Source organism: Ziziphus jujuba, chromosome 6 (genome assembly GCF_031755915.1).
Source record: "Ziziphus jujuba cultivar Dongzao chromosome 6, ASM3175591v1".
Taxonomy (NCBI): Eukaryota; Viridiplantae; Streptophyta; class Magnoliopsida; order Rosales; family Rhamnaceae; genus Ziziphus; species Ziziphus jujuba.
The window spans coordinates 8,132,464-8,152,167 of record NC_083384.1 but is presented as its reverse complement, the minus strand read 5'-3'; the positions used below and the strand labels follow the sequence as shown (position 1 = coordinate 8,152,167).

At 33.3% G+C, this 19,704-nt stretch overlaps 3 protein-coding genes across 3 annotated transcripts; 2 read left to right on the top strand and 1 right to left on the bottom strand.

Moving 5' to 3' along the window:
* The first annotated feature begins 233 nt into the window (after positions 1-233).
* On the top strand, positions 234-3,498 carry LOC107403269 (UV-B-induced protein At3g17800, chloroplastic). The gene is made up of 3 exons (XM_016010138.4): positions 234-462; positions 1,279-1,556; positions 2,567-3,498. Exons 1-3 carry the CDS (start codon positions 322-324, stop codon positions 3,360-3,362), a joined length of 1,215 nt encoding a protein of 404 aa, XP_015865624.1. The 5' UTR covers positions 234-321; the 3' UTR covers positions 3,363-3,498.
* A 5,016-nt stretch (positions 3,499-8,514) lies between these two features.
* Positions 8,515-11,581, top strand: LOC107403271 (probable xyloglucan endotransglucosylase/hydrolase protein 30). The gene is made up of 4 exons (XM_048464625.2): positions 8,515-8,812; positions 8,935-9,035; positions 9,368-9,576; positions 10,893-11,581. The coding sequence occupies exons 1-4, from the start codon at positions 8,593-8,595 to the stop codon at positions 11,419-11,421; spliced, it is 1,059 nt and encodes a 352-aa protein (XP_048320582.2). The 5' UTR covers positions 8,515-8,592; the 3' UTR covers positions 11,422-11,581.
* A 1,731-nt stretch (positions 11,582-13,312) lies between these two features.
* On the bottom strand, positions 13,313-18,452 carry LOC107403267 (cellulose synthase-like protein D3). The gene is made up of 4 exons (XM_016010134.4): positions 17,992-18,452; positions 16,896-17,689; positions 15,580-16,387; positions 13,313-15,320 (listed from the first exon to the last, which is right to left on the bottom strand). Exons 2-4 carry the CDS (start codon positions 17,669-17,671, stop codon positions 13,557-13,559), a joined length of 3,348 nt encoding a protein of 1,115 aa, XP_015865620.2. The 5' UTR covers positions 17,672-17,689; positions 17,992-18,452; the 3' UTR covers positions 13,313-13,556.
* Positions 18,453-19,704: the final 1,252 nt, after the last annotated feature.

Sequence of the window (19,704 nt, the reverse complement as noted above, 5' to 3'; positions counted from 1 at the left end):
TTTGAAAGTTAAAAAATGTTTAATCTCTTTTTAACTATTTAAGGCTGGAATGGACCCATTTCAAAAAAGGACAAGAAAAAAAAGGGCCCACTAAATCGGTAAAAAACTCTGGGCTGGATTAATTGGGGCCCAACATTAGGCCCAATACTAACATCTTGGGCCTCCATTTGTCGTTTATGACATCGGGAGCCAATCAGAAAGATTGAGGGCTGGAAATATCCGTAAGCAAGAGAAGAAAAGAGGAAGAGAAACACGAACACAGCTCTTCAAAAGGCTCAGACTTTGCTTTGAGTGAGAGAGACTAGAAGAAGAAGAAGAAGAATGCAAGTTTCAGGTGTAATAAGCGACGTGTCGTTGATAGTTCCGAAGAGCGGTGGTCTCAGGTCGCCGGAGTTGAGGCAATTCCAATTTCATTCACTATCCGATTCCAAGTCCTTTGTTAATTCTTCTGGTTTTTTCAGAGTATGCTCTCTTATTGCTGTTGTGTGGGTTTTCAAGTGTTGATGATCTTATTCCGTTTCCGCTGTATATATGCGTTTGGTTGCCAAGAAAATGTTGGAAAGTTAGAATTTTTTTACTTTGAATTAGTGTTGTGTCTATGAATTGTTTTATGTTTTGTTGGATGGATCTAGAGAAAAGACAGATAGTGTTTCATTACACAGTTCTTTTTTTTCTTTTTTCTTTTTTGTTGTGGGGGTGGGGTGGGTGTTGGGGAGTGGATCTTTGAAGCGGGAAGTAAACTTGAGTGTTATGGCTATTTGTTTATTGATGATAAAAAGGTAGAAACAGAAAAGAATTTGAAATTTTCTATTTTTATTTTTCAAATTTTAGGAATTTAGGAAATAGGGGCTTTCCATTCATTGGAGGCAAACATCCTTTCTTTCTTTTTTATGAAATTTTTTTCTTTTATGAAATCCCCCTTTTTTTTTCCCCGGGAAATAGAAAAAAATTCGATCTTTCAAGAGTTGAAACTCCATTTCTCGAGCAATTTATATAAATTTGATGTTGAAAATGGTAGAGGGGAGCCTTTGTGTAAAAAGTTGATATGGATCTGTATGTCCTGAGACACCATATTAACGATATTTGAATGGCATGATTATAATTTTTTACGGTTTTACTTTTGCTTTATTTATTACCAATCAATGCTCTGCATTAGAAGCTCGTGTAAATGGCTTGCCACAGTTTAATACATGTTAAAATATGTATTAAAGAGAAAGCTTTGATTTTTAATATGATAGTTCCCTTAAAATTTTTACTTATTTCTTGTTTGTAATCTAGAGTGGCCGTTCATTTTACATTCCCAAGCTTGGGAATGGACTGTATAAGTGTCGAGCAAGGTCCATGATTGTGAGAGCATCCGAGGGTTCAAGTGATAATTTGGTGCCAGTTGCTCCTCTTGAATTTGAATCCCCAATTGGCCAGTTTCTTGCACAAATATTGCAAACCAATCCGCATTTATTGCCTGCAGCCATTGATCAGCAGCTTGAGAACCTTCAAGCTGATAAAGATGCCCAGAGAGAAGAAGTTCCCCCTTCATCGCAAGATTCTCTCTACAAGTAACTTTCAATGTCTCTTTCACTCCCTGACTGTTATCTCTTTATTAACGGTTAATCTGGTTGAAAAACAGTAGTTATTTAAGATTTTGAACAGCCTTTATGTAAATCACAAAGACTCTAAACCATATTTTGGGACTTTTTTTTTGCCTTTTTGGTCACACATATTTTGGTACTTTGATCCTAAAAATGATGCATGGTCAAACTGATATAATGTTTTAATATTATTATGTTAGGAGTGTCAGTAGTTTGAATTGGAATGGATTTAACCAAGGAATGCTTATTTAATAATGTCGGTTGAGTATAATAATGTCCGAGGGACAGATGTCATAACTTGAGGGACAAGATATCCACGTCCTTTTTTGGCTTTGAATTTTCCTGGTATTCATGTGTCTCATAACTGGATGTTCTGAAATGTTCAATTAATGTATGGATTTTTAGTAACCGTTCTACTCTATGAAATCCTCCTACTTGCTTTTTAAATAATTAAATCTTTGACAAAAATAGTTTCTTTGATTTCAATTATTGTGCTGATGATTCTCTCTCTACCCTGTATATTTGTGAAGATTTTTATTTCTTTTACTTAATCTGTAGTTATTTCACCAGCATGAATTGTGTGCCTCCAAATACAATGATTGATATGGAATCATAGCTCTTAAAGTCTAAGGCCATCAAGATGATCCAGGTGTAGTCCATCAATAAAAGATTATACAACCTGTACGTGCTTGTGAAATCAATGTAGGAATAGATCAATCTTGACTCTTGAGTCATTTTTCCACGTGACACTATAGGAGAATCAACTTGTCAATAAAAGCCAGTTATATTGTAAGATAATTGGTAGCTGGTGTTTCTTGGAAGAGAATCAAAATCTACTATTTTGGTCCCAAATAGATTGTGCAAAGTTGGAATGTGGTTTTACATTAGTATTGTTATACGGTTGCATTTTCGCAATCTCTTTCAAATTTTTTGCTTGTTGTTAATAGAGTAACTTAAGTTTAGCCATAAAATTTTAGGAGAATTGCTGAAGTTAAAGAAAAGGAGAGGCGCAATGCACTGGAAGAAATACTGTACTGCTTGATTGTTTGGAAGTTTGTGGAGAATGACATTTCAATGATTCCAAAGATATCACCAACTTCAGATCCTGCTGGTCGGGTGGATTTTTGGCCAAACCAAGAGAGGAAACTAGAAGTTGTTCATTCACCTGAAGCATTTGAGATGATACAGAACCATTTATCTCTTGTACTAGGGGAGCGAGTTGTCGGTCCCTTAGATACCATTGTTCAGATCAGCAAAATTAAACTGGGAAAGCTGTATGCTGCATCAATAATGTATGGTTATTTTCTTAAAAGAGTTGATCAGCGGTTTCAGCTGGAAAGAACCATGAAAACACTTCCTGAGGGTTTCACCAAAGACCAAGGTCCTGAAGATCCATCACCAGCAAACTGGCTGTGGGATCCTGATTCCTTGATCAGGGTACCGCCTGATGATGACTATGATAGTGACAGCATAAGCAAATCGTATAGGCTGAGATCCTATGTAATGTACTTAGATGCAGATACTCTTCAGAGATATGCTACCATAAGGTCCAAGGAAGCCATTTCTTTGATTGAAAAGCAGACACAAGCCATTTTTGGCAGGCCTGACATTAGGATTGCCGAGGATGGCTCAATCGACACATCCAATGATGACGAGATTGCACTTACTTTCTCTGGGTTGACAATGCTTGTCTTGGAGGCAGTTGCATTTGGATCATTCCTGTGGGATGCTGAAAGCGATGTTGAATCCAAATACCACTTTGTAAAAAGCTAAGAACACCCTGTTGTTATGTGTACACTCTTGAGGCTGTATATATGTAATGTAATGAGCATGTTCTAATTGATTTAAAGTACATATAAATATGTGATTTAGGCATCTTTTTTCCATATAAATGTATACTGTTTGTTCATTTTCGCAGTCCATTGAAAAACTTTACAAAGAATTAAGTCATACGGTTCTCCCACTCTTCTTGCATTGCAAATCATTGTATCATAGAGCATGAATCTTTTGTAGGACAACCTGTGATATGTTTACCTAACTGCCACATCAAATATGCAAAACAAACTAACATTATTTTGTAGAACAAGCCTTAAAATTTTTCGAAACGAAGTGCTAGACCATTTTATTAAAATCTTGTTTGTATAGGAAAAGTTGCAAAAGAAGAAAATTCCTGTGCTGTCTTTTACAGAAAAAGGAAGATCATCCTGTGTACGAAACCCATGGATGTTAAAAAGTCAGGCTTTCTAGAAATGCAGACTGGGTATGGTCAGAATTTGATGGTTGCCCACCCTTTCCCTTTTTTTTTTTTTTTTTTTTTTTTTTTTTTTTCTGTTGGATGCCTACCACTTCCCATTATTCATTTATTATGCTGAAAAAATTGCTCCACTACTGTTTCTCATTTTTCAAGCTCTTATACTTTGTTCAAGCAAAAAAAAAAGCACACAATGTTTTTGTTCCATTTTTCAGCTTCATAACACTTTTAATTTCCTTGTGATAGTAGTTGTATTGATTTGGGTAGCGTGGTAATTGTATTGATTTAGGTAGCAATCTTTTTCCATTCTGCTTTCTGCACCCTTTGACTCTCGTGCTATTTTATTATTTTTTATATCTTTCTTTTGGCTGATGTTTCACTGCTCAGCTGTGATTTTATCAATTTTGGTTATATATTGGTGGCTATATTGATATTTTGGTGAGGAATATTCTTGCTTATACAACCTTTAAATTCAAAACTGATGATTTTTCACCCTTTTAAATGATGACTTTTGAAAGCATATGCTTTCAACGGACTTGGTCTCTACTTGCTTCATACATCGATATGATTGGTCTTCATTAATGCCCTCTTGAAAGGTTTGACAAGCTCATCACCATCTTCATTTGAAGCCTCTTTTTTTCAATTTTGTTTTATGACCCAGTTACAAATATGTCAGTATAATCAGTCAGCAACAATTTATATAGCTGAATCTATGCACATATCAAATAATTGTAAGGTAAATTTTGAGGAGTTCAACTATAAAAGTATTGGATTATATTGTTTTTTTTTTTTGGTAAATGTATTGTATTGTTACTTAAAAAGAATAAAACTTCTATTTATCCAAATGTATTTCTTGTGTTTGAATCAGGACAGAAAATTTCTTTGAATAAACGACCGATTGGTTAATTATGTCACCAAAAAGTCTCTTATTTAATTACCAAGTACAACTTTAAATTTAACTTCAAAACTTAAAATTTATCTTATCTACATGCTATATGGTGGTACAAGTACTTTAAGAATAGGGACACAGACAGCAGAGAAAATTAAGAAAAATCATTATTTTTTAAAGATCATCCAACAAAAGCTTTTGTCCACAACAAGTAGTTGAGTGGATAGTTACATCCACTGGTGTAATGAATTAATGATATATATAATATACCTCCATATACAAATTGACCTTTTTGAAAACTATTTCACAATTTATTAGAGAGAAAATGAGAATATTAATAATTAATTAAGATGTTATCTATAAGAATTTTCACATTATCATAATATTTATTATAAATTAAAAATAGTTTCTAAAAGAACAGTCTTAAATATATTTGTGTGTATATATATATATATATATATAGAGAGAGAGAGAGAGAGAGATTCGTGATCCTAAAGATGATAATTAACATATATCCATAAGCAATTATCCACTTTACCTGTTTTTTTGCATGTATATGTATATTGGAGGGCCCTTGCCCTCATATATTTATCGCTTCCAAGTTGGTGGCGAAAGTGGAGACCTTTCCTTCAACAACACTCATATGAAAGCTGTCCAATTGTCCTCTCTCTCACAAAAGCTCACATATCATTCATGTGTCATAGGCATAGCTAGCCTTCATTATCTTTCTATGAATTGTATCTAAAGCCTTCTTAATTCAATGCAAAATCCTCTAAAATATGCCTACAAATTCCAAATAAAATACCTGCCAAGTAAGCATTACTCTATACCTATAGTACAAAATAACTCTTTCTCAGTTTGTTTTAAAAACATATTATACATTATTATTATTTTTTATTAGCCTTTTTAGGTAGGTGTTAAAAGAAGGTAAAAGATACTGTTGAAATCAACAAATATTGAAGTATATATGTTATATATATGTCATCAACCCTTTTTTTTGTGCGTCTTTCTCGAGGATATATATATCAAATTGAGGACATATATAAAAAAAGGTTGATCTCTCAATTTGACGCAATTAAAAAGATATTATTCATAAAACAGTTGTTAAGCAGTCTTCATGAAGGTATCTAATTAACTTTTTTTCTTTTTTGTTGGGGCATTAGGGTGATGGTGGTGATTTAAAATTATTGGTCCTATCTTGTAGACTAAATGGCCATGTGGGTGAGATCATCTAAACTTTATTTATATAGATTTAGTTTTAATATTCTCAAAAAAAAAAAACAAAAAAAGAATTTGGTTCTAATATCAATATTAGGATAATATATATGCATATATGTATTTTTTGGTAATTATAATATATATACATATATAGCACTCTAATTTAGTTTCAATACATATATATATATATATATATCTATATATATATATATATATATCTTTATTTCGAATCTTAGTATCATTTTAGTCAGTGTATAAATCAATTGATTATAATTAAATAGGGTATCCTCCTAACCAAAATTAGTTGGAAAGCATTAAATTTATATAATTTTTTTTATTTTTTTATTTTTTTATTTTGGGTATAAGTATAACTCAAACTTCTGGTACATTTACCTTTTTTTCTTCTTTTTGATAGAAAACTTCTACTACTTAAATCATCAATTTATGCGTAAACAAATGTTTTATTATATATATATATATATATTTATATCCAATTTATCCAACACCTTTTCATAAGATGAAATTTTAACATAGCATCAATTTCCATGTTTTTACAACAAAAATATAGTAAAATTAGATTATGATAGAATAAAAGTAGAGTCAAATAAAAACCAAAAAAGGAAAAATAAAAATAGAAGAAGAAGTTGATGAAACTCTACTTTTTTTTTTTTTTTTTTTTACTACTTAAAGTGAGAAAAATGAACAGAAAAAAACGAGGCCAAGAGTAAAGACAGCGTGGCATCGAAACGTCGCCGTTCGCCTCGGACGCTGTTTTTCGGCCCCCAAAGCGAGACGCATTGTTTTCTTCCTCTTAGCTTCCTCCTTACTTTTTAGACCGCTAAGAAAACGTTGAAACTTAATTTCCCAAACTACCCTCTGAATTACTAATTAATTACGAAACATGTACCTTCACGCCTCCTCACTGTCTTTTCGCTTTTATTTTTATTTAATTTTTTTTTTTTTTTGTGGACGATAACACCCACCTGCTCCTGTTTGTTTTACCAACCTCTCTTGATTATTCCAAACTTCCCCAACCTCTTAATTTTTATTACCCAAAAAAAAAAAAAAAAAAGGTGTGAATTTTTGATTAATTTCACTAACCCACTTTTTCATTTTGAATTATTATGCAGTCCATAGTTCACAGCTATTCGTTAACTTCTTGAAAGGGACAGGCTATAATCATCACTCTCTCAAAAGCATAAACTCCTATTAATTTAATTTAATTTATTAAATCCATCATATATATATATATATATATAATCCAAACTACAATACTTGCAAATGGGCAATAAAGTCCTATTAATTTAATTTAATTTATTAAATCCATCATATATATATATATATATATATATAATCCAAACTACAATACATGCAAATGGGCAGCAATTAAGTCTATTCCTCTTCTCCATTTTCTTTAGTTTTTCAAGTTGGGAATAGGCCTCACGTAGATATTGAAAACAATATTTTTATATTTAGACAACCTTTTTGTTTGAAACAACGTTTCATTTTTACATTATTAAGGCCAAGGTTTTGGGTGGACAAATTAAAGCTAGTATGAATATATGATTGAGATTGATGGGAATTACGTGGTAATTAAGTGTAAACTAAGCATTCGAAAACATGTCTAGTGTGTCTTATAAGCTAAGGGACACATAACTACAATATAACTATTATTACCAATGAAAAAAAAAAAACTACAATGTAATTACAATCTAATATAAAGTTGTTTCTTTACCATGCATGCGCTAATTTGTTCAAGAAAAGCTTGGTCTGAGCTTCTTATATTGTAAAATGATATTAGTTACGGAATGATCAACCTTGATAAATCAACAACATTGTAATTGTCAAATTACTCTATCAAATGCAACATTGTACAGTTTTAATTTGTATGTAAATTTCTCAACTAACATATAATCAAATATTATTCCGAAACTTAATCAATTTAATGTTTTTAATATGGGTTATCATATTAATTTCTATACTGTATTGTTATTATTATTATTTTATTTCTTTGAAAGGTAAAATTAATTTTTTTTTTGACATAAAAAACCCATATAATAATTGATTATACTATATAGTTTGTTTAGTACCGTTTAGCATATTTTTTATGGATATGATCTTATGTGCATGAGTCATGAAAGAACAAATTAATTAAATAAAAACCAATTTGCATGGAATCTTTTACACAAAAAATAGTAGTTATAACCTCCCCAATCCATATAATAAAATAATAATCATCTTCTTAGTTGTCATGGCCAAATATATATCCTCTTGACTTTCAAGCCACCAATGACACATCCTTTCTTGAATAGGCAGCTCCCAAGATATTATCCAAAAAACACCTATTCAAATCAATTACAATCAATCATTAATTAACAGCTCAAACATTAAATGTATAATCAGAATTTGCAAAAACTTTCTAGTGGCTTTCCCATAATATCCAAACAAATTAAGGGTATTCCTGTACTTACCATATTCGAAACTCCAGCAGCCAAGAAGTCTTCTCTCTCTCTCTCTCTCTCCTATAAATTTTTTTTGCATTGAATCCCTATTGCTGTGTATATATATGTATATATAATCTTGAAGAGAAAGGCAAGACCAAGGGTAGGAGAGAGAAAAAAAAAATTTTTTTAAAAAAACGGCAAATGAATGGTTTACGTTGTTATGGGGTTTCAAGCACGAAAACATTTACTTTGGTTTCTCTATTTCTCCTCCCTCTTAGCCTATGTTTGTGTTTAGCCAACGCAGCCTTCGACCTCAACACCATTCCTTTCAATGATGGATTCTCTCATCTCTTCGGTGAGGGCAATCTCGTTCGCTCACCCGACGGCAAGGCTGCTCGTCTCCTCCTCGATCGCTTCACAGGTAATTTAAATGTACAGAACTTGCTATAGTGAGCATAAAAGCTCATGAATTTTTATTTATTTTTTGTCTTTTCGTGGTCATGTTTGTTTTCGCTTATATAATTTATTGTTTTGGATGAAAAGGGTCTGGTTTCATATCCACTAGACATTACCAGCATGGATTCTTTAGCGCAAGGATTAAGTTGCCGGCGGAATATACAGCAGGAATTTGTGTTGCCTTCTATGTAAGTTATTATTTATTTATTGGTTGTATAATTTCATGTTTTTATATGTATATGAATGAAAAAGATTTACCAATCGTTTAAGCTTTATTTGGTTTGCAAATTTACAATTTTTAAATCATGCTTTCATTTATTGTTTCCTGGAATTTATGAAATACATATATAACATAATATTTGCCTATCAATCACTTCCGTTTTTATTCACCCAAAAGGCCACAATTAACAAAATATATATATATATTGATTGTTCCATTAAGTAGCACACCATACGCCATGATTACCGATGATGATGATTATGACGAACATGGCTCTGATATTTTCAAAATTTCAAACAGACATCAAACGCTGACGTATTCGAGAAAACCCACGATGAGTTGGACTTCGAGTTCTTAGGAAACGTCGAAGGGAAACCGTGGAGGTTCCAAACCAACCTGTACGGAAACGGAAGCACGAGTCGTGGTAGGGAAGAGCGTTATCGTCTCTGGTTCGATCCTACAAAGGAATTCCACCGGTACAGCATTCTTTGGACGGCCAACATCATCATGTAAGTTTTTCTTTTTGCTTCTGTTGTTTTCTTGTTTTTGGTTTTTCGGGGTTGAATTTTCTTTTACTGTTTTGGGATAGTGGTTTTTTAATTTTGGGAAGTACCGTATGAATGGTTCTTTGTTAAACATGGTATTTTGACCTGATGTGAGGTAAAGAAAGCCATTCCGTGTGTTGTTGTTTCCACGAGTCCGTGTGGTTAGGGTATTGCTTTCGTTTCTTTTGTTTTTTTGTTTATAATTTCTACTTTTCAACCTTTAAAAAAAAAAATAATAAAGCTAGTTTTTTTAGTTGGGAATTGTCTTTTGGTTTTTTGATTTTTCTGTTGTTTTTTCCTTCAACCTTTTTGTCTTTTTTTTATTTTTTTTTTCCATTTTTTTAATTCCATCACTTCTACGTTTATTATAACAATTCTTGATTGGGTGAAATTAGCTTACGTGGCATCCAGAGATGGGAGTGGGACCCAAGCATTATGCATATATTTACTTGCTGGTTTTATCAAGCAATGTCCAAAATCTTTGGCGTTTTTTCCCCATAAACAGAAAATGACGAAGTTGGTAAATTAGTTTGGGATTGAACCTAATTAAGTTTTTGGCTTTGAAAAATGGTATATTTTTCCATATTAGAAATTGCAATATCATTGTAAAATTAAATAATCAGATTCAACATCCGCAGATTTCTTTGGCAGTAAACGGGGAACCATAGTACTTTTGAAACTGACAAAATTTGACTGAATTCATGAATATTAGGCCAAAACAAAAAGAATTGATGAATGATGAATGATAAAAGTAGATGGCATTGAGGGTTGTGTTGGAGTTGGACCACATATTTTAAAAAGTAAAACATAGTCTGTGTGGTATCATAAAAAAGCATGTGAGGAACTGGTGCATTCAACTTTCTTTAACGACACCTACAAGTTTTTCGTTAATTAGTCTTTATACCAAACTAAGATAAAGATAGGTATGTAAATAGCTCAAACATTTCCATACAAACCCATTGACCCAATTCCCAAATTTTTCATCCAACTCACTCTTTTCCATATTTATCATAATAAGACTAATTTAGCTGCAATTTACTTTTGATTTTCATTTAATCATTTATTGAATGATTTGACATATAACATAATAATATTTAATAATTTTTTTATTCAGTTATCCATTTAAAATTTTACTTATTTATTTTTAATTTATATAAATATTTTAATCAATAATATTTTTAATACATGTAAAATTCTGATCTTTTTATATATTATATATAGTTTTCTTTTAATATCTTATGTGGGTATTATTTATTTATTTATTGGTATGTATATTTCAGATTTTACATTGATGAAGTTCCAATTAGAGAGATTGTAAGAAATGAGGAAATGGGAATTGATTTCCCATCAAAGCCAATGTCCTTATATGCAACAATATGGGATGCAAGCAATTGGGCCACATCCGGTGGCAAGTATAAAGTGAACTATAAATATGCACCTTTTGTAGCAGAATTCAAGGACTTAGTCCTTGATGGCTGCCCTCTTGATCCTATTGACCAAGTCCCTGCCGCCATAGCTTGTGCGGACAAGGACACTGAACTCCAAAGCAAAGACTTCAACTTCATCACGCCGGAGCGCCGCTCTGCCATGAGGAAGTTCCGGCAGCATTACATGTACTACTCCTATTGCTATGATACATTGAGGTACCCTGTGCCACCACCTGAGTGTGTCATTGTTCCATCCGAGAAGCAGCGGTTTAAGGACACTGGTAGGTTGAAGTTCGGTGGCAGCCACCGCCGTCAGTCGAGGCGGAGGAGACATACTCGAGTCAATCGCCCTATCTCAACGGACGATCAGCTTGATATGTAATCATTTATATTTATATATCATTGATGATCATGTAAATTACAATAAACTTTGATTTATATATGTTGCTTGATTATTCTTTTTTATTTTGCTTCAATTGTTTTGTTTGATTATATGACTTTTATAATTTGAAATATATAGATTATATGGATTGAATTAGTAACTCTATCTCTCTCTTTCTCTCTCTCTCTTTATATATATATATATATATATATATATATATATTTTTTTTTTTTCTGTCAATCCTTGTGCTAGAGTTTAACTTTGTGGTGAGGTTGTGTGAGAAAGGTTTTTATTTTGTCAAATATGTTTGTTATTTTTTTCTTTTTTCATTTGGGATTCAAGAATCATGTTATTAGAGAAAAGCCGTTTCCAAAGGGACAATGAATTTCTTAGTTAAACATATAATTCACAAACAGAGTGGCAATTGTCATCAAGTTTTTGGGACCATGAACTTGATGACTCGATGGCTTCGATAATTTTTAATGATGATGTTTTAAGACCAATTATGGAGGAGCAAATTGTTTTTTGATAATGATACCGGTGGTGCTGAATTTCGAATATTTATTTTGCTGATGAAAGTTATTCTGTATTTTCTATGTATTTTGGATTTTCTTCTATGCCTCTTTGCTTTCCGAATATTTTATAATTTGATTCATTTCTTTGAACTTTCAATTTTTTTCTGCCTTTGCATGAAAATCTTTAATTATTTAGCAATCAGTCAGATCAGTATTAATCATAATTTAATGTGCTTAAATAGACATTTATCTACTTCTGTATAATGTCACTTGAGTACGTATAGACAGATTTTTATTTCAATTGTGTCGCATCTATTAGACTCATTATCACTTTTTTTTAATTATTAATTGAAATGTAAACAAGCACAAAATGGATTAGAACTTTGAAGTTATCAATACAACTATATATTAAGTGGTTAATCATATATAGAAAGTGATGTTTTGGGGCTATCTTCTTAATTGGTTCTAATAAACCTGACTTGATCAACTCTCTCAACTTGCTGGCATATATTAAAGTCATCGTCTTGAATCTAGAAGTTATATTTAATTGATATTATTTTAAAGTACAAAATTTTGAACTGGAAAGCTAGACCCCTGTTTTGAATTTGTTTAGAAAATTAGAAAGAGGGGAGCGTGGAAGGTTGAAACTTGAGAGGAGAGTAAAGGGGTGTGAAATGCCAGAACATCCCTCATCATTTTCAGTTTGCATGCACAATTTGGTTTAATCTGCAATAATAAATTTCTATAGTTCAACTAATGTACCAAAAAAAAATATTCACATGACCCAAAAGTTAGGTACTTATTTGGTCCAACCACCATGCACCAAAGATATTCCCCAGGACACATTTTTCCACAGAAAAATAAATAAATAACAAGGTTGACACTCTTCATTTTGATTAAACAGCTTCATCACAATATAAATTCATAATAACAATAATAAAAATAACTAATACTTTACTTGTTTGTCAATCGTTAAGATTTTAAAATATAAAAAATTGAGCAATTGTTTTGGCACTCTTGGTAATAAATTTAAATATATGTTCTAATATTGATTATACCATACATAGCAATCCATCTATAAGATAATTATTTTTCTTTTATTGGTCGAGGAAATAAAAAAATGATGTATTAATTCTTGAATCAAACGAATTATACAAGATATAGTCTCTTTTTTCCTTCATGTTTCTCAACGTGTTTCACTGATTTTTAAAATAGAAGAGTATAAAAAATACAATTCATCCATGTATTTTGGTCTCTAGTTTCTAGAAGTTGAACGTTTCCAATGAAACACAACATTTGCTGAAAACTTCAACCTCAAAGTAGCCAAAGTCCCGAAAATGGATCTCATGCATAATGCTTTTCAGATATTCAGACAATTAGAAATGAAATCAGAGGATTCAATAAATTGAACTGCTCAGCTCCAGTTGTGTACTTACAAGTAGAATTTTGAAAAGAATGAATGATATGAACATACTAAACTATTATATTTCCCCGTAATGAATCAAACTTTCAATTGAGGCCTCACAAGAATAACAAGAAAATCCTATCCCTGTAATATGAACATCTCAGAAGAGGCACACTCCTATCCACATTCTTCAATAACTTTCTAAAAAAATTGTATCATGGGAACTGGAATGACCCTCCAATTTCATTATTACCTGACGGAGGGTTGATAGCTACCCAAAGCAGGGAAATGGTGATTGAAATAAGACCAGACCATACAAATACAATCGTCGGTGTTCTTCCCCGTCTTCCCATTAGACCTTTTGCGAAAGGATAAAGATGGACCAAGACCCAAAAACTAAAGAACACACCTCCAATCAAGCTGCTCCATTCTGGTATGACACTGTATATTGTTCGACAAACTGCAACCGCTATCCCAATCAAGTTTATCATCATAATGGTGATGGGTGGAACCATTAGAGATGTCCATTTGAAGATATATAGATCGGCAAATTCATCGTTTTCATCATCTCCTCCTGATTTTGATGTCAAAGTGAATGAGATCTCAATGCCTGCTATTACCTTTAAGAGACCCTGGAGCACCGCAGCAAGATGAGCACTTGTGCCACCAATCAACCAAAATTGCTCATTCCTCCACCAGTCTTCCAATGCAACGCCAGACCACTTGATCTCAAGCACAGCGAGAGCTATGAGGGACAATGTGATGCCCAAAAGGTATATAAGGAAGGTTATGTTGAGGGACTGAACAATAAACTGACCAGAAAAGAGTGAAAGTGCTGGCAGGAAGCAATACACAATGAGAAAAAGGGAAGTGAAAGGGTATATTCCAACATTTAGGTAAGCTATCCTTTGAAGAAACTTCATCCTAGAGCTGGCAAGAAGAGCATTGTTACGAGAAAAGAAAATCTCAACTGAACCAGTGGCCCAACGAAGAACCTGGTGAAGCCGGTCAGTGAGATTGATGGGTGCTGTACCACGGAAAGCATCCCTCTTGGTCACACAATACACAGATTTCCATCCACGGTTGTGCATCCTATATCCTGTTACAACATCCTCTGTCACTGACCCATAAATCCACCCAATTCGTCCTCCCCATTCTGTCTTATCTTCATACCAGCATGAGATGACACTGATTGCCTCTGCAACTGTAGATGCATCAAGAAGATCACGAGGAAGAGTGAGAGCACCTGGTGGCCGCCCATTTTTGACAGATGAATGATCAGCAAGGGGTCTGCCTTGAAATTCTGCCACCTTGATGGAATCAATCAATATGCTTGAGTTTCCAAAACTTTTAGGAATAAGGGCAATATGCATTTCTTCATCGTCATAGTCTTCCATAGCTGATTGGCCCTCCAGTGAGGAAATATCAGAGGCAGAAGCAACAGAAGCAGCCTTCTTACGACCAGCAAAGAAACGACCAAAACAACCATTACGTTCTTTGAATCTAGGAGGATCAAAGCCATAGAGTGCTGTCCTACGAAAAAGGCACCCAGTTCCAACATACACAGGACCTTGAACCTCATCAAGGGCGCGCATGTTGACATCAAAGAAAACTGTATTGTGATTGGCATATCGGTCAGAAGGATCAATTCCTTCGAATCTCTGAGGAAACTGGACATAACAAATGCGCTCCCCACCACGATCCATCATGAAGCACATTCCTTCTCTGATTGCCTGGGAATTGTAGATATAGTGGTCGCAGTCGAGATTGAGAATGAATGGGCCATTGGATAGGATTGCTGAGGCTCGAACCAAGGCATTCATTGCACCGGCTTTCTTGTTGTGATCATAACCAGGTCGCTTCTCACGGGAAACATAAACAAGCAAAGGAAGACGGATATCAACTTCAGTTAGATCCATGAAATTTGAATCCCCTTCTGCACCTTTAAGAGGTTCATCACTAGGAGGTTTCACCATCACCTACATTAGAAAGAGATGAGTTAGTTAACCAGCATTTAAGCTCATTTAAAAAAATTATAAAAAATTATTACAAAAAAATTTTTTTTTTTTTAAAAAGATAGTTCTTAAAAATAAAATCAATAGGCACTTGAACTGATATTTTACAGATAACAATCAAGTTTTAAAATAACTTTTTGAAGACAAAAAATATATAAATAAGTAATAATAACAATAAAAAAGTAATCAAAATCAATTGGAATTTGTAAGCATAAATAACTACCTGAATGATGCTAGCATGATCACCCCTGGAGTGTTCAGGTGCAGGAATTGTCCATGTTCCAGGCCAGTGGGTTTCATCAGCCATCCAAGTAGCCTTTGGGACCTTTAAACTCTCCAAAGGCTCATCATCTCCAGCCTGTCTCCTACGTTTCAAAATCTTCAACTCCTCCCTACTGTTATAGGCATCAGAGCGTCTTCGAATAGAATCAGGAAGACCATTAATCCGAACCTTAAACTCATCATATTCACGCTTTAAGCGCCTCCGGTCTCTAACAAAATCTGGTCGTACCTTATCCTTGTATGGGTCTCTCTTCAAATTGAAATAAGATTCTGGATTCCTTGGCTCAACGTTATGCTTACGACAAAATGGTACCCACAAGTTAGCAAAACTAGCAGCTTCTGCCATAGCTTCGAAGGTTAAAAGTGCCCCTCCATCGTCAGAAACATAACACGCAAGCTTCTCAACAGGGTAGTCAGCTGCAAGAATAGAGAGAATTGTATTTGCAGTGACAAGAGGAGGCTCTTTCTCTGGGTCCGCAGTAGACACAAAAACATCAACGCCCGGAAGATCAGATTTCCCATAAGGATTGCTTGGTGTAGGGATTTCAAACTTCTCCCTCAAAACATCAAGTTCAGCACTTCGATTGATGGGGCAGAGCTTCGGAAGTTGATCGAGAAGCCAAGAGAAGGCAAACCAGATTTCACAAATCACAGACAAAAGCCACAGCCAGATTGCGTCATCATTAGGATTTCTGATTCTCCACTGCAGAAAAAGTGCAAGAACTACCATTCGAACTAATACCAAGAGCCTGAGTGATTATAAGAAAAGGCAAAGGAATGTCAAAATACAATTATTAGTAACAATCACATGACAAACAAGTAACAAATGGCAATTACAAAGAGAACAAAATAGTAAATTGGCGATCAGACATGCTTAAAGAAAAAGTTGATAGTGAAACTATTGTTCCAAAGATGATTGGTCAAATGGGAACCAGATTTTACAAAAAAGTGATTATGAACGGTCAATAAAATTAGTAACAGAAGAATTATTCACACTGATGATCATATGAAAAAAACCAAATAATTAGGCTAATTCAGTTTGTCTACGACAATAAAACTTTAATTTTATTCAAGCATATATCTGATCTAACTTAAATTAGTGTACAATGTACTTGAATATAATCATCTCACAAAAGGGGTCTATAGAGATGAATAAAGGAAGTGGTAAAACTCTCGTTGAAAAATATAATAATAAAGTGGTAAAAAATGGTAAATCAAAATAATAATGAATAGAAGGAAATAGGAAAAACAGTTTACCTATAAGGACTAATAATTGCAGCAGAGATATTCAATCTGCGAGTCAATGGCCTCCATGGCTTCTCATGAAACACTTTAGGATCACCTTCAATACCATTCATACCATCGACAGGCCACATAGCATTTCCATATCCGTAACTTCCTTTCGTCTCGAACAACCATTTCGCATGATCAAACTCATTGCTCTGATTCCTTACGATCGATTTCGATTGTATAGATTTCGATTTCATCAACGACAACCTCCTATCCATCTTCGACATCGAAGCAGAAGACAAAGCCACAGCATACTCATTCGAATCAGTCTCTCTATAAGGTTCTTTACAACCAGGACAAATCCCATCACCAGTTCTTAAAGCATCCCTATAACAATCTCTACAGATCTTGAAATCACATTCACAAGGGACTATATCTATTCCCCTCCCATCAGTCATGACCCTACAATCACAACCAGGAATTGAACAAGAAGAGCCTTTTGCACCAGTCATCTGTGGATGGCTGGTTTCTGACTCAATCATTTTTTCCTTCAAATGGGCCCGCGTAACACAGTTAAAACCTCCTGTAAACAAAGAACTCGAAGCGTATTGGTCCTCAACTCTCTGCGAAGCTGATCTTAGATCCATGGAGATTTCTGTGGGCTGGTTGTCTGGTGTTGGAGGTATGTGAACTGTATATGAAGCAAATTCAATACTCCCCATCTCACTGTCAAGGTCATTGCTTGCTTCACTCATGTGATGAACCGTAGGTACTCTGGAAGTTGGCTTTGATCCGGACGCCATTGTTGTGAAGCTTAGAACCTGAAATTTTCACATAAAGAAAACCAAAAAAAGACCAAATAAATCAAAAGAGTTCGAAAATCCAACCCTTTTGTAGTATTTTTATCTCTCAAACACTTACATTACGAAAAGTTTCATTTTCCTTTTTTTTTTTCCAATTGAAAAAAAAAAAAAAAAAGAAAAAAAAGAGCAAAACTTTGGAAATCGTTTAGAATATAGATACAGAATATGTTCCTCTCATTCAGGGATAGAGAAGAAAATTGATGAAATAAATAAAAGCAAATTGAAAGAGAGAGGGTGACAAAGTTTCTTCGGAAGCGTACCTATTTCAATACCAACTCTCAAAGACAAAAAAATGTTTCTGACGCTTTCAAAATCCCCACCAAACAAGAGAAATCCAATAAACAAAAAAACAAAAGGACCAAGTCCAGCTTCAATCCACAATATTTCAAACCCTTTTAACAATTCCAACGCAGACCCAGTTACCAATGCCGGCTCTTCAACAAGCTTCTCTTTCACAATTTTATATATGTATAAAGAAAATAATTTTTACTAAGTTCTCTCATGGAGGCCTTGGTGTAGAGCTTGACTGTACACCAATGGAAGTAGCAGTAAATTTACGATTTTGACAGTACGATCTTTCTGGGTTTGTAAATTTTTTTTAAAGAAAGAGAAAGAGAAAAAAGGAAGACAATGAGCCTTCTTGGTTTCTCTGCGAAGACCTTTTGAGTTTTTTTTTTTTTTTTTTTGTTTTTTTAGTTGACAGAAGGCAGAGAGATCACACAGAGAAAGTGTACAAGTTTTGTGTTGTATATATATATATGGTTCACTCTGGAGATTTGAGAATTTAGAAAGGATATTTCGGGAATTCCAAAGATCTGCTTACGCGGTGGTGAAAATATATTATGCTGCGGCTTGAACATTCTCATATGCTACAATCGGTTTGTATTCCAAACTATTTTGTCTTTTTGCCAACTAAAAGACAAGGAAATGTTTTCAACGATGACGTGTCAGTTACTGAATGGCTCTGATTCCTGATTGTTTTGTTTTGACGCCATAGAGTATCCTTGACGCGGCAAACTGTGTGAGCTGTTTCGTGTTGTTTCGCACACTGTATGTACACTGCTTCACGCCTTTCACTTGAAAGGCTGTCCAATACACTTCAATTCCAAAAATGCCCTTAATTTCGGTTTTATCTACGGCTACTTTGCCACTTTTTTTTTTTTTCTTTTTTCTTTTCTAGGAGATTTGATTTACTTTTTTATTTAATTACATCGACTTGCCTTCTCACTCTCTCTCTCTCTCTCTCTTTTCGTTTATGGTAAATAAATTCTCAGAATAAGAACGAATCTATATATATCCCCATAAAAATATACACGGAATTTAGCCATAAAAAGATATAAAATTAATATTTTTACAACTAAAAAAGTTATTAAGATGAAAAAAAAAAATATATATATATATATATATATCAATTTAAGTAAAGAATTTGAGAATTAAACTAATTTTTTCAACTAAGAAATAAAAGATTCCGGGTGCAAAATATAGAAGTGAATAAATAACATGCACCGTGTATATTGTTTTAATTTTGGTATTATATATAATGATTACAAATAGTGCTATGTTAAGATTTCTTAGCTTTAATTTAAGAAAATATTGTAGAAGGATAACTTTTAAATAAATTTATTCAATTAAATAAAGGGTAAATTAATTAAAAAATAAAAAAAAAAAATGTTAGTTGCTTATATATCATTTGTACAAAAAATGAAACGAATTCCGAATGTTTGGGATACACTGTAATTTTTGAAAAATGTAGAAGAATATCTATAAAAAGTTACCGTGTTTGAAAAGATGTATTTTCAATGAAGAAAAACAACTCATCATGGAAAGAAAATCATTAGGAAATTATTATATTTTATATGGTACTGAAACTTAAAAAAAAAAAAAAAAAGGGTCAAAACATTGTGTAACATTCAAACTTGATATGGAAGGTATTTGTGTATATGTGGTCACAAAATCTTTCTTCGTATTGTAAC